Source organism: Rissa tridactyla, unplaced genomic scaffold (assembly GCF_028500815.1).
Source record: "Rissa tridactyla isolate bRisTri1 unplaced genomic scaffold, bRisTri1.patW.cur.20221130 scaffold_37, whole genome shotgun sequence".
Classification (NCBI taxonomy): Eukaryota; Metazoa; Chordata; class Aves; order Charadriiformes; family Laridae; genus Rissa; species Rissa tridactyla.
This window is the reverse complement of record NW_026529584.1, coordinates 555,474-570,783: the sequence shown is the minus strand read 5'-3', so window position 1 is coordinate 570,783 and position 15,310 is coordinate 555,474. Positions and strand designations below refer to the sequence as shown.

The 15,310-nt window shown below is 52.7% G+C and overlaps 1 protein-coding gene across 1 annotated transcript; it reads right to left on the bottom strand.

The window, feature by feature from the left end:
* Positions 1–4,408: 4,408 nt before the first annotated feature.
* LOC128903459 (olfactory receptor 14A16-like) lies at positions 4,409–7,938 on the bottom strand. Its single transcript, XM_054187470.1, has 2 exons — positions 7,008–7,938; positions 4,409–4,440 (listed from the first exon to the last, which is right to left on the bottom strand). The coding sequence occupies exons 1-2, from the start codon at positions 7,936–7,938 to the stop codon at positions 4,409–4,411; spliced, it is 963 nt and encodes a 320-aa protein (XP_054043445.1).
* Between the last annotated feature and the right edge of the window lie 7,372 nt (positions 7,939–15,310).

Below are 15,310 nucleotides of genomic sequence, written 5' to 3'. Positions count from 1 at the left end.
GCTGAGGTCAGTTCTGATCCCATCACCCCTGTGCCTTACTCCTAGTACAGCTGATAGCAATTATAGCAATGAGGACATACAGTGACAGTGTTACTTAGCAATTAACAACACACAATTTGATTCATTAGCTATTCTCCCCCAAAATCAGATCCCCATGAGGTACACATCGGACTTCCCCATCCTTCCGCATCACACACCAAGTACACTCAGGCCCTTGGGCAAAAGCAATCCCACGGATGGGTTTGCCTTTGCCTGAGGCAGGACTGACCCCGACTGTCTTCCCTGGCATATTCTCCATGTGCACTACGGGGACTTTATCCCCTTCTACGGTACGTGGAAGTGTTGATTGGGCAGGGCCAGCCCCATTGGTAGATCCCCTGGGGTTAACTAGCCAGGCAGCCTTTGCTAAATGTGCATCCCAATGTTTTAAAGTCCCACCACCCATTGCTCTCAGTGTAGTTTTTAACAGCCCATTGTATCGTTCCATCTTCCCAGGGGCTGGTGCGTGACAGGGGATGTGATACACCCACTCAATGCCATGCTCTTTGGCCCAGGTGTCTATGAGGCTGTTTCGGAAATGAGTCCCGTTGTCCGACCCAGTTCTCTCTGGGGTGCCATGTCACCACAGAACTTGTTTTTCAAGGCCCAGGATAGTGTTCCGGGCAGTGGCATGGGGCACAGGGTATGCTTCCAGCCATCCGGTGGTTGCTTCCGTCATTGTGAGCACATGGCGCTTGCCTTGACAGGTTTGTGGCAGTGTGATGTAATCAATCTGCCAGGCCTCCCCGTATTTGTATTTCAGCCATCGCCCTCCATACCAAAGAGGCTCCAAACGCTTGGCTTGCTTGATTGCAGCGCATGTCTCACATTCATGGATGACCTGTGCAATGGTGTCCATGGTCAAGTCCACCCCTCGGTCACGAGCTCGTCTATATGTCGCATCTCTCCCTTGGTGGCCTGAGGAGTCATGGGCCCACCGAGCTATGAATAGTTCCCTCCTATGGTGCCAGTCCAGATCCAGCTGAGCCACTTCAATCCTAGCAGCCTGATCCACCTGCTGCTTGTTCTGATGTTCCTCCGTGGCCCGATTCTTCGGTACGTGGGCATCTACGTGGCGTACTTTCACAACCAGATTCTCTATCCGGGCAGCAATATCTTGCCATAGTTGAGCAGCCCAGATGGGTTTGCCTCTGCGCTGCCAGTTGCCCTGCTTCCGCTGCTGTAGCCACCCCCACAGAGCATTTGCCACCATCCATGAGTCAGTGTAGAGATAAAGTACCGGCCATTTTTCTCACTCGGCAATGGCCAAAGCCAGCTGAATGGCTTTCACCTCTGCCAACTGGCTCGACTCACCTTGTCCTTCACTGGCCTCTGCAACTTGTCGTGTAGGACTCCACACAGCAGCCTTCCACTTTCCATGCTTTCCCACAATCCGGCAGGACCCATCAGTGAACAGGGCATCTTTCTTCTCATTTTCTGGCAGTTTATTGTATGGTGGGGCCTCTTCCGCGCGCGTCACCTCCTCCCCTGGTGACATTCCGAAATCCTTGCCTTCTGGCCAGTCCATGATCACTTCCAGAATTCCTGGGCGACTGGGGTTTCCCATTCGAGTTCGCTGCGTGATCAGTGCAATCCACTTACTCCATGTGGCATCAGTTGCATGATGTGTGGTGGGGACCCTTTCTTTGAACATCCAGCCCAGCACCGGCAGTCGAGGTGCTGGGAGGAGCTGTGCTTTTGCAAAAGAAAAACAAATCTTTTTCCCCATCAGGGCAGACAAACATTGCAGCAGGTTGCCCAGAGGGGCAGTACTGCCTTCATCCTTTAATATTTTTAATTCCTTTCTGGATAAATTCCTTAGCAACCTGGTCTGCTCCCATAGCTCATCCTGTTGTGCGCAGCAGCTACAAGCAGAGACCTCCTGAGGTGCCTAAATGCTGAATAATGCTGATTTCTTCCCCTCTCTCTCTCCCCTTGATGATGGTGGGGGAAGCGCTTGGGTTCCCTGTGACCATGGAAGTGAATGAGATGCCAGTACATTCAGATCAACAGCCGCTTCACGGAATCACGGAATCACGGAATCTTCAGAGTTGGAAGGGACCTCTGGAGATCATCTAGTCCAACTCCCCTGCTAGAGCAGGATTTCCTAAAGCACATCCCTCAGGACTGCATCCAGGCGGGTCTTGAAAATCTCCAGAGAAGGGGACTCCACAACCTCCCTGGGCAGCCTGTTCCAGTGCTCTGTCACCCTCACTGTAAAGAAGTTTTTCCGTGTATTTGAACGGAACTTCCTATGTTCTAGCTTGTGCTTGCTATGTTCTTCCTTGTCCTGGCTGCGGGCAGTGTTGCTCAGATGCAGGGCTGCCCCACAGGCACCCCCTAACAGCCCTCATCCTATCCATTGCTTCACCTTTCATTCCCTTTTCCACTCTCTTCCCCCTCTCGAGTTCTTCTCTTGGACCATCCTCATCCCCTCCAATACAAACAGCCAAGTCCTTTCACTGCTTCCTTTCTTTGTCCTTCCCATGGTGTTTCTGAGATGGTGACAGTGACACTTTCCACCTTTGAGATGACTTGATTACACCAGGAACCCCTTTTCTTACCTCTGCTATCCTACAGCTACTCAAGTTGGGAGAGGAACCAGGACTCAGGATGCACCATAAATAATGAACCTTAAATACTGACGTGCTGGAGCTTCAGTGCACAGGGACCTTGAGACACCTGGGGACGTGGCCAACGGAAACTTCTTCAAGTTTTTCAAGGAGAAGGGGCAAAGTGGGAGAGGACCAGGTGAGGAGTGAGTCTGAGGAGAGGGGCCTGGGCATTTTGAGGGATGCCATATGAGCCTCTGGTAAAGGCTCAGCACCATTAAGGCCAGCTGCATATGGGGTGGTGTTAGAAGGACCGTGGCCACCCAGACAAGGGCAGTTATTGTCCCCCTTGACTCAGGACTGGTGTGGCCACATCTGCTCTCATAGTGTCCCAGAACGATTTTGGTTTGAAGGGACCTTGAAAGATCATCTAGTCCAACCCCTTCTTTTCAGGGAAGTCTTCCACAAGATCAGGATGCTCAAAGCTCCGTCCAACCTGTCCTTTGTCACTTCCAGTGATGGGGCACCCACAGCTTCTCGGAGCAACCTTTTCCAGTGCCTCACTTCCCTCACTGTGAAACATTTCTTCCTTATATCCAATACAAATCTTCTCTCATTCAGTTTAAAGTTATTGTCCCTTGTCCTGGCATTACTGATGCTGGTAAAATGTCTCTCTGCCTTCCTTTTAAGCCTTCTTTAGGTATGGAAAGGCCACAGGAAGATTTCCTCTGAGCTTTTTGTTTCCAGGCTGAATAACCCCAACTCTCAGCCTTTCTTCATAGGTGATTTTTGGTGATCCTTCTCTTGACCCTCTTCTACAGGTCCCTGTCTTTCTTGTGCTGCGGAAGAACTGGATGTCGTCTTCCAGGTGAAGTAGCATGGGATCACTGTAGAGAGGGATAATCCCCTTCTTCAACACTTCTTTTGATGACACCCAGGGTATGATTGGCTTTTCAAGCACACGTTGCCAGCTCACGTCCATTTGCTCACCCACCAGTATCCCCAAGTCCTTCTTCACAGGGCTGCTCTCAATCCATTCATCCCCCAGTCTGTCTTGATACTGGGGATTGCCCCGACCCAGGTGCAGAACTTTGCACTTGGCCTTGATGAAATTCCAGAGGTTCACATGTGTCCCGTTTACCAGTTACTAAAAATCCTGAAGGTTTCCTTCCCAAGGTTTAGATTCTTGGGTATACTTTTCACCTGGCGTATATCCTTCCAGGTCATGAATTCCACCAGGGCATGAACACTGCAGCCCAGGTTGCCACCAATCATGGTCTTGCCATAAGTCGCTTTGAGTTGGTGAGCAACAGGTCTCATAATGCTTCTTTCTCTGGTGTTTCTTTTCTTTCACGTGACGTGTGTGGAGAGGCCGAGGGACATGGACCTCTCTAGCCCGGTGATGTCAGTTCATGACAGTAAAAGAGTAGCCTGAAAGTAGCAGTTTCAGGTGGTTTCAAGGTGATTTCAGAGATGACAGAGCTTTCCTTGGCATTGGGAAACCACCTGAGAAAGGAAAACCATCAAGGAGAAGGAAACGTCCCTTGAAGGGCAGTGCTGTGGTAGAACAGGTCACCCTGAGGAGCCTGGATCAGCGCAATGCTGGGTGTTTCAAGGCAACAGCAGGGAGGAAGAAGAGATACCAGTAAAGGCAGAGAGATGTCACGGTGGGAGCACGGTGGAGAAATAGGTTGTGTGTCCCCAGCCTGCAGGGAAACGGGGGCAGGTGTAGGACAGTGTAGGGCAGCCTGCGATGGACACAGGCAAGGGCAGTGGCAGGGCAGGAAGGCCCCAGCAGAAGTGAGGTCTTTGTCCCCTTAGCTGTGCCAGTTGTCACTGCCACCAAAGCCTGAAAGGAGACACATTCATCTCATGGAACTGGGGCATTGGTGCTTCCTTGCACCCCCACAGGGCGGATGGGAGGTGTGGTACTACACCCTGCATCGCACACGCCACGTGACACTGCCCCAGGAAGAGCCCCAGGTCATTTGCCTCTGAGAGAGAAGATCCTTGGGAAGGACTCAACTCTCCCGGCTCTACCATTACTCAGTCTGGCTGGGATGGAGTTCATTTTCTTCATATCGGCCTGTATGCTGCTGTGTTTTGGATGTGTGACTGAAACATGGCTGATAACTCACTGAAGGTTTAGCTGCTTCTCAACCGGGCCTTGCACAGCATCAAGGCCGCCTTCCTGTTTCTCAGTTTGCCTTGGACTGCCGTGTGCCGTTAGGGACCAAGCAGACCAAAGGGAGAAGTCATGCCCTATAATGTCATGCTCAGTATTGAAGTTGGGAGGTAGTCTTTGCAAGGTTGCTGTTGCTCGAAGATTGGCTGTGCATTGGGCTGCTTGTGGGAGGTGGTGACTGATTGCCTTTGCATCATTGTGTTAGGTTTTTCTTTTCTTTTTCCCTCTTCTTCCTTCATTTATTAAACTCTTTATCTCAACCCACGAGTTTGTCTTGCTTTGGCTCTCAGGATTCTCTCCTCTGTCCCTCTGTGCTGGGGCTGGAGTGAGCGAGTGGCTGGTGTGTGCTTAGTTGCTGGCCAGGGTCACCCACCACAACCCTCTTGAACAATAAAGTCTGTGGCTGAAGCTCTTGTCACTCAGACAAGATCAGTCTGCTGATCACCTTACACCTGTAGTGATGGTAACAGGAGCAGCCAGGGGGTGGGGTGGTGAGGGGCAATGGGATTATCAGTACATCACCTCCTGCACCCATCAGGTGGAAAGGTTCTTCAGCATCATCCCACCATGCTTTCTCCTGGGCTAGAGAAGAGGAGCTCAGTGATAGAGGGTGAGTCCCCTGAAGGGGCAGAAACTGGCACTGGCCCTTCCTGCGTTTCCTGAGGTTCTTGCCGACACATGCTCTCCTCCTCCTTGAACCCCTTCCCTGGTCACAAAGGACTGGAGACCTTTCCAGTGAAGACTCAGGCAAAGAAGCCTTTGAGTCCCTCAGCCGCACCTGTGTCTGCTGTTATGAAATCCCCCTCCCCATTCTGCAGCCGCCCTGCATTTTCCATGTTCAGCCTTGGTCTCTCATGAGCGACCAAAGCTCCTCTTCTTGCTCTTCACTTTTCTTACAGCCACCAACTCCAGGCGAGCTTTGCTGTTCCCTAAAGCATACCTCCACAACAAAGGCAATTTATAAATTCCTTCTGTGTAACCTGTCCTTGCTGTCACCTCTGGGCAGCTGCTTCATGGTCCCTCTCAATGACCAGTCCCTACCCCAGGAGCCCAATGCACGGCCCCACAGCCCTGCTGTGAAGGCACACCACACAGTACTGTGCATTCAGGGGTGGGTAAAAGCCCCCCAGCACCATCACCTGGGCAGTCGTCTTTGTCCCACCTTGCCATGAGCATCATATTTTGGAAGCTCCCCCAGCACCCGACCCCTCCCCAGTACCAGCCATGTCCCACATGGGGCTGTGCAGACAGCCCTGCTCCAGGTCTGGGCCAGAAGAGAGCCCGGGCAGGGCTGGACGTTCCCCTGATCCAGGTACTGAGCCCAGCAGGAGGATGAAGATGGCCTCGCAGTCGCACTCACCCGTAAACCTGGGGTGAGCAACCAGTGCTGGAAATGGTCGGTGAGACAGACTGGTGGGTAAGAAAGCCTGTCCATGCCACCAGGGGCACAGACCAGCCTCCTCTCTCCTGCACCTGCCTGGCTTTAATCCTTTCCACAAGCCCTGGCTCTGCACCACAAACACTCTGGTGTGAGTCCTCCCCCTGCATGGTAACACGGTACAAGCTGTACTCCGAGGATTTTCCCTCCTGGGCACTTTCCAGCCCAGCCCAGCTCCCTCCAAGCTCTGCCACCTCCCCTGCCCTCTCTCCATCCCAGCCCAGTCTGCGCTGGCCCAACAGCAGAGCCTGCCCCAGGGTGCTGCAGAGCTCTGGGCACTCACTCCACAGCCACAGCCCCTCTGAAGGGCACCGCAGCTGCTGGGGGGCAGAGGAGGGTCAGCCCCAGAGACGGGGGGCATTTGGGCACAAGGCAAAGGCAGTCAGTGGGCCCCTGTGTCCTCCTCCCCAGGATGTTCTGAGGGGTCTGCAGCCCCTCTGTGCCATCCCCTCTCCCCAGCCCAGTACAAGAGCCCTGGCCCTGGGGACCCTCAGGCAGCTCCTGCCGCCCCAGTGACAGAGTGGCACTGGGACAGCCTGCCCCAGGCTGCTGCAGCCAGAAAGGTCTTCTCATCTCCTGTTTATTCAGCCCTGCTGCTGATGGGTCTCAGAAAAGGAAGTGTTAGCTGGTTCATGTATTTTATTTAAACACACAGAGAGACTGACTCTTCATTTACATATATATTTTTTGTCACAGACGAGAGGTGAAAAGTTAAGGAGGAGGGGAGGAATAGTGAATGCTTGTCACAACAGATATGGGAATCCTTTGCAGAGGAAGGTACACAGTCTATGGCTGATGAAAAAATGTCCAGTCAGTTTCCTCAGGGTATCCTTGATCTCCTGGTTTCTCATGCTGTAGATGAGGGGGTTCACTGCTGGAGGCACCACCGAGTACAGAAATGACAGCACTAGGTCTAGAACGGGTGAGGTGATGGAGGGGGTCTTCAAGTAGGAAAAAAATGAAGTACTGATAAACAGTGAGACAATGACCAGGTGAGGGAGGCACGTGGAAAAGGCTTTGTGTCGTCCCTGCTGTGAGGGCATCCTCAGCACAGCCCTGAAGATCTGCACATAGGACACCACAATGAAAACAAAACATGCAAAGAATAAACAGGCACCAAACACAATAAGCCCAACTTCCCTGAGGTAGTCCGAGTCTGTGCAGGAGAGCTTGAGGATCTGGGGGATTTCACAGAAGAACTGGTCTAGGCCATTGCCTTGGCAGAGAGATATTGAAAATGTATTGGCTGTGTGCAGCAGAGCATAGAGAAAGCCACTGCCCCAGGCAGCTGCTGCCATGTGGACACAAGCTCTGCTGCCCAGGAGGGACCCATAGTGCAGGGGTTTGCAGATGGCAACATAGCGGTCATAGGCCATGACTGTCAGAAGATAAAACTCTGCTGAGATGAAGCTGACAAACACAAAGACTTGTGTAACACATCCTGAGTAGGGGATGTCCCTGGTGTGCCAGAAGGAGTTGACCATGGCTTTGGGCAGAGTGGTGGAGATGCAGCCCAGGTCGAGGAGGGCGAGGTTGAGGAGGAAGAAGTACATGGGGGTGTGGAGGCGGTGGTCACAGGCTACGGCAGTGATGATGAGGCCATTGCCCAGGAGGGCAGCCAGGTAGATGCCCAGGAAGAGGCAGAAGTGCAAGAGCTGCAGCTCCCGTGTGTCTGCGAATGCCAGGAGGAGGAAGTGGGTGACGGAGCTGCCATTGGACATCATCTCCCTCTGCACATGGAGGTCTGTCCAAGAAGGAAACAGCAGTGAAGAGCGAGGACAAACACCTCTGAGCAGAACCTGTTGCATTTGTCACAGTAACGTCCTAGGAGATGGGAACCAGGAGTGATCGCAGGTTAAATCTCACTATGATATAAAAGAGCTTTTGACCACTGTCACTCCCAGGTCCCCTGGCTGCAGAACAGAGCTGGGGGGGTTGTTTTGTTTATTTTGCTCCTGTTACCCCTGGCCCACTTGAGGAGTCATGTTTGAAGGTAGAAATCCCTGGCATTTCTGCTACCCTACAAGTGCTATTGTGAGAGTCCTGGGAGGCAATAGGACAGAGCCTTAGTGCAGAAGGAGGAGAGCTGGTCTCTCCATCCGTCCTGCTCTCAGCTGCTTTTTGCCAGCACTGCTTTGGTCTGGAGGATGATCCCATGGAGAGCAGAGGAGTCCAGTTCCAAAGTGCAGATCTCCAAACTCCCCTCCCCAGGGAAGAGCTGTCAGCTTTTGGATGCCCAGAAGATGGGGTGCCCTTTGTGGAGAGTTAACGTTATCCCCACCCCATGGACTGCATTGCCTAGAGACCCAGAGGTTAGAAGAGGCCTTGGGCACCAGGGACACATCTGCATGGCAGGACCTGCAGGGTCAGTGGCTGAGCTGCTGACGAAGCCCCCACCCCAGAGAGACTGAAAACAAGAGCAACAGCAGCAGCAGCAGGGACGGGTGGAGAAGCAAGGAGAAAGGCCCCGATGCTTCTGCCAAGGGAAACAAGGCAAGGGAGGGACAGAGGGTGCTCAGGAGAGTCCCTTCTGCTGCAGCTATGACCGCAGATGAGGAAGCTGCTGCCCTGGATCCCACGTCCTTGAGGGCAGAAGCTCACTGGGCAGGGTTAGAGTTGGCACTGGCAGGAGGCAGAGTTCCTCTGAAGCACCGGGACCCTGCTCTGAAGGACAGCCCTGGGCACCCCTGGCTGCACACCCGCCTTCATGCCCCTGCAACCATCCCCAGGAGAAGGCAGCCACCGTGTCCTGTCCCTCTGACGGTGCTGCAGGGAAGCCCTGCTCTGCAGCACACCCTTCTCCTCCTCTACACCAGAGAAAGATCCCACAGGCTGTGGGCTACGACAGCTTTATGAGAACCCTTCAGGATCGGCAGCGGCATTGCCCTGCAGCCTCACACTTACCGGGCAGAGGGCTGGGAAGCTTTCTCCCACAGTGAGCTCTCAGCTCTCCTCCCAATCACGACTGCCTTCACGCTCTCTCTGCATTGATGGTCCCATCCTCGGTGCCTGCAGGCAGCGCCCTCAGCCCTGCTGCCCATTGCACAGGAGCTGCTCCTGGGCAGAGCTGTCTCTCTGCAGCACTGGTTGCCATGAGCTTCCTGCATCCCGGGAGGTGGGCTCAGCAGAGGAGCAGCCCAAGGCATTTTAATGACCCCTCGGGTGGGTTTGGGGTGGAGTCCCTGAACCTCAGACACTGAGAGGAAGTTGAAGAAACCTCTCAAGAAGACAAACCCAGATGTAAACTCCAAGGTTTCTTGGAGTGTTAATGGGTCCCACTGAGGACCATTACCAACAAAGCCTCCCCAGGGGCTCGTTAGAGCACAAAACTGGAGGCAATAATGACAGGTAGGTAAAGGGAAATTAAAGGTGGCTCTGATGCTGAGCAAACCTGAAGGTGTTACTCCTTTGGTGTCCCATACCTGCACCTCTTTCTTTGAAGGGACCTAATTGTCTTTTTGATTTCACCCCAATATCTCACTGCCCTTACTGATATCTCTCCATCCTCCCTGGCTGTTCCTGGAAAGACAAAGCCATGGGCTGGTCCAGCCTCCCCCTGGGTGTCCTCTTGTACCACAGCACTGCCCTTGGGGTGACAGTTTCTTCTGGTCATTTCTGGTCTCAACCTCCCAATCCAAACTTTGTGGCATCCTTCCTTTCTCCTGCTTTTTTTTCCACCATGAAGAAAAGCTCCAGCATCTCTGAAACCACCTTCAAGCAGTTACAGGTCATGACTGTGACGCTCTGAGCCCCCACTTCACCAGGCTGAAGGAGACCAGGACCCTCAGCCTCCCCTCAAGGGGCGTGTGCTTGAGGCCATGAATCCCATATTGGCAGAGCTTCTCTGGACACTCTCCATTCCTCCCCACTTGTCTAGAACAGGAAGCCCCAGTGAGGGGCACACGAGCCCTGAGGTGGCCACTCCAGGTTTCAGTGGAGTGAGATGACAGCTCCCCTGGTGTGGGTGACCCACGCTCCTCCTAATGCACCGCCCTCCCTGCAATATGCACCCACTCTTCCAGCAGCCTTACTTTTACAGTCACGCGGACACTTCTGTGGGATGTGGCAATTCTGTCTGAGGTTATGGAAACTTCTGCTTTTCTCTTACTTCCCTTCCTGTCAATTTCTCCAACTGAATGTGGCGCTTTTGTTCAGGCTTCTCAATGTCTTAAGAATTCCTAAAAACCTTCTAGTTTGCTTAGCTTGAATTTTTTTCTCTACTCCCATTTCCTCTGATTTCCCCATTGGTTAGCTAAACCGGAGAGACTACTAATGTGCGTCTCTGCTAATTCTCATCAGGTCTTTCCTGCTGCTTTTTTAACGCCCTTTTATTTTTGTGTATTTTTCCAGATATCTGTAAGACTAAATCTTCACGTGGTGTTAGCTCTCACAGAGACTGTGAATTTGAATCTGAGGTCTTTACATTTTCCCTTTGCTGTATTGAGTGCCGCCGACTTTGGTTTCATACAACATTTTCAGTTGACCTTCAGTTTTACTCTAGACTCCCAGGGTGAGATTCACTTCTAAATTTAGAAGTCTGCAATGGCAGCTAAAGAAGTTTTTCTACACAGTTGTGGAGATGTATAGAAACACCTGCTTTTGATGTTTCAAAGATCATTTGGTACCAATAATTCACTACTTTTTGCAAAATGAGATACATCTTAGTTATATCGGTTAACTTTTATGTCTGTTTAGAATCACAGAATCATAGAATGTGTTGGGTTGGAAGGGACCTCTAAAGGCCATCTAGTGCAACCCCCCTGCAGTCAGCAGGGACATCTTCAACTAGATCAGGTTGCTCAGAGCCTCATCCAGCCTGGCCTTGAACACCTCCAGGGATGGGGCCTCCACCCCCTCTCTGGGCAACCTGGGCCAGTGTCTCAACACCCTCATGGTAAAGAACTTCTTCCCAATGTCTAATCTCAACCCACCCTGCTCTAGTTTAAAACCAGCCCCTCCCCGCCTTTCTTGTAGGCCCCCTTCAGGTACTGGAAGGCCGCTCTCAGGTCTCCCTGGAGCCTTCTCTTCTCCAGGCTGAAAAAGCCTAACTGTATCAGACTGTCTTTGTAGGAGAGGTGCTCCAGCCCTCAGATCATCTCTGTGGCCTCCTCTGGACCTGCTCCAACAGGTCCATGTCCTTCTTGTGCTGAGGGCTCCAGAGCTGGACACACTACTCCAGGTGGGGTCTCACGAGAGCAGAGGAGAGGGGCAGAATCACCTCTCTGGATCTGCTGGCCACAGTTCTGTTGTTGCAGCCCTGGATGCGATTGGCCTTCTGGGCTGCAGGCTCACATTGTTGGCTCATGTCCAGCTTTTCACCTACCAGTACCCCCCAGGCTTTTTTCCGCAAGGCTACTCTCTATCACATCATCCCCCAGCCTGTATTGATAATAAGGATTGTCCCGACCCAAGTGTAGGACATTGCACTTGGTCTTCTTGAACTTCATAAGGTTTGCTCAGGCACACCTCTCCAGCTGGTGCAGGTCCCTCTGGATGACATCCCGTCCCTCTGGCCTGTCAACTGCACCACTCAGCTTGGTGTCATCGGCAAACTTGCTGAGGCTTCACTTGAGCCCACTGTCTATGTCATTGATGAAGATATTAAACAGCAATGGTCCCAAGACAGATCCCTGAGGGACACCGCTTTTCACCCCTCTGCATCTGGGCATCGAGCCATTGACCACTACTCTCTGGATGTGACCCTCCAGCCAGTTCCTTATCCACCGAACAGTCCTCCCATCAAATCCACAGTCTCCAACAAGGGAGAAGGATGTTGCGGGGGGGACAGTGTCAAAGGCCTTGCAGAAGTTCAGACAGAGTATATCCATTGCTCTTCCCTTGTCCACTGATGCAGTCACTCCATTGGAGAAAGCCGCCAGGTTGGTCAGGCAGGACTTGCCCCTGGTGAAGCCATGCTGCCTGTCTCGAATCACCTCCCTGTCCTCCCTGTGCCTTACCATAGCTTCTAGGAGGATCTGTGCTGTGATCTGCTCAGGCACGAAGGTGAGGCTGACAGGGCTGTAGTTCCGGGGTCCTCCTTTCTACCCTTTTTAAAAATGGCTGTAATGTTTCCCTTCTGCCAGTCACCGGGGACTTTACCTGACTGCCATGACTTTTCCAATATCATGGAGAGTGTCTTGGCAACTACATCAGCCAATTCCCTCAGGGCTCTGGGGTGCGTCAGGCCCCATGGACTTGTGTATGTTCAGGTTCCTCAGGTGGTCACAAACTTTGTCTTCACTTACAGTGGGAGGGACTTTGTCCCCCAGGTCCCCGTCTTGAAGTCCTTCAACTTGGGAGGTGTGAGGAGAGAGGCTGCCAGTGAAGACTAAGGCAAAAAAAATTGTTGAGAACCTCAGCCTTCTCCTCGTCTGTTGTTACCAGTTTGCCATTCTCAGACATCAGGGAGGGCACGCTTTCTTTAACCTTCCTTTTCTGGTTTGACCAGCAGGTCCCAACTCAGCCATGCTGGTCTCTTCCCTTTCTTGCTTGATTTCTTACACCTGGGGATCGAGAGTCCTTGTGCTCTATGGAAAGCGTCCTTGAAGATCTGCCAGCTCTCTTCTGCCCCCTTGTCCCTGAGGACCATTTCCCAGGGGTTCCTATTGACTAACTCTACGATGATCCGGAGGTTTGCTTTCCTAAAATTCAAGGTCCTGACTACGCTCCTTGTCTGACACGTATCCCTTAGCACTGTGAACTCCACCAGTGCGTGGTCACTGCACACCAGGCTGCCTCCAATCTTGACATCCCCAATGAGCTCACTCGCATTGGTAACTGTCAGGTCCAGTATGGCATCCCCTCGGGCAGGGCTGTCTATTTCCTGTCTTAGGAAGTTATTGTCGAGGCACTCCATTAACCTCCTGGATTGTCTACAGCTCACCCTGTTACTTTTCCAGCAGGTGTCAGGGTGGTTGAATTCCCCCAGCAGGACGAGAGCCTTCGAGCGCGATGCCTCCTGTAGCTGCAGGAAGAAGGCTTCATCAGCAGGTTCCCCTTGATCAGGCGGCCTGTAGTAGACACCAACCACCAGGTTCCCCTTGTTGCCTCGGTCTCTAATGCCTACCCATAAGCTTTTGACTTCCTCTTGGCTGTTCTTTAGGGACATCTCTTCACACTCTATCCCTTGCTTAACAGAGAGGGCAACACCTCTGCCCCTCCTTCCTCAACAGCTTGTAGCCATTGATAGCCACACTCCAGCCATAGGATTCGTCCCACCAGGTTTCAGTAATGGCCACTAGGTCATAGCTTTCCAGCAGCATGGTAGTTTCCAGCTCCTCCTGTTTGTTATTCATGTTGCGTGCGTTTGTGTAGAGGCACTTCAGCCGGGCTGTTGCCTGTGTTACTTTCTTAGAGGAGATCACCTTGAGGTGTTTCACGGGTGTTTCCCTGTTGACTCCAACAACCTCAGAATCCCCTGGCTCGTCTCTGTAAGGCTTTGACTATGATGCAGTGTTCCCAGCATGCCCCCAGGCAACAGGTTGAAGGCCCTTACTAGCGCCCTGTCCCCCTAACCCTGATGTGTTATCCCACAGCTGGTCACAGACAAGCCTGATATTATCATCCCCCTCCCCCTTCACATCTAGTTTAAAGCCCCATTGATCAGCCCCACAATCTCTTGAGCAAAGACCCTCTTCCCCCTTTGAGAAAGGTGTCTCCCAGGTGATGCCAGCAAGCCCGGTGCCGTGTAGGCCATCCCATTGTCAACAAAAATGAAATTGTGGCAGTGACACCAGCCACGGAGCCATGTATTAATAGACTGGATCCGTCTGTTTCTTGCAATGTCACTGCCTGCAACTGGAAGGAGTGAGGAAAAAATAACCCGTGTCCCAGATTCCCTCACCAACCTTCCTAAGGCCCTGAAGTCCCCCTTGATTGCTCTTGGTCTATGAGTCGCAGCTTCCTCTCCACCTACAAGGAGGATCAGTAATGGGTAATAGGCTGAGGACTGTATCAAGTGAGGAAGTTTCCTGGTGATGTCCTTCAGCCGGGCTCCAGGAAGACAGCAGACTTCTCCATGAGGAGGGTCTACCTGGCATATTGGACCCTCTGTTCTCCTCAGGAAGGAGTCACCAACGACCATAACCCTTCTTTTCTTCGTTGGGGTTGTGGTTGTGATACGGGTGGTACGCCATTCTGACTGTGGAGACATCTCTGGTGTGGATTGCCCATCATCCACATCCTCATTTGACTGGCCTTCCTCAACCAGAACCTCATATCTGTTCTTCAGAGGTACTGGGGTGGGGGACAAGGTGGGCAAGGAGAGAATTCGCCTGCTGCCCCGACCATGAATTTGCCTCCATTCACTCTTTTCATTTAGGCTTCTCTCTTCTGCCTGACAGGGCAGGATACAGGGGTCCCTGGATCCCGGTGACTTTCTGATAGGTGCTCCTGCTTCTGTTTCAAGGAGGGCAGAGCCTGGATCCACCAGTCTGTTTCTTGTTCAGCCTCCCTAATGCTCCTTAACCTTTCGACTTCCTCTCACAGCTCTGCCACCAGGCTGAGCAGATGGTTCACCTGTTCACAAGGCACACAGCAGCTGTTACAGCTGCCCCGCGTTACCAGTGAAAGGCTCTGGCACCCCCTGCAGCCTGTGACCTGGACGGCTGTATGTTCCTGTGGGAGCTCTCTCTGGGTTCCCACATCCATCCTGGCTAAGGTTGAGAGCACGACCTTCTGCCAGGTGGAGACCAGAGCTAAACTCCATCCGAGAGGGTGATGACCGCCTTGTTGTGGTGCTCCCCGGTGACGCCCTGGGTGATGCCCATGCGCTGCGTGCTTACTCAGTGCGCAGTGACCAGGTCGTTGTGCTCCCAAAAGGCTTCTTTTATGAGGGGGGAAGTGGTCCCAGCGAGTACGCCTCCTTTAGATCTGCCGCCCGTGGTGCTGGCTCTGCCCACACCTCCTCAGCAGACCACCCACGAGCGGCCGGTTTCCGGCACAGGCTGGCCGCTTTTCCTCACTTCAAAAAGCCCCCAAAGGAGCCCCTCGCTGGCCCTTTTTGCCATGATTCCCTTCCCCAGTGCGGACTTACCTGCACAGAGATGGTCACCTCAGCGACTTTCTGTGTGTGCAACTCGATTTAGGAAACTACTG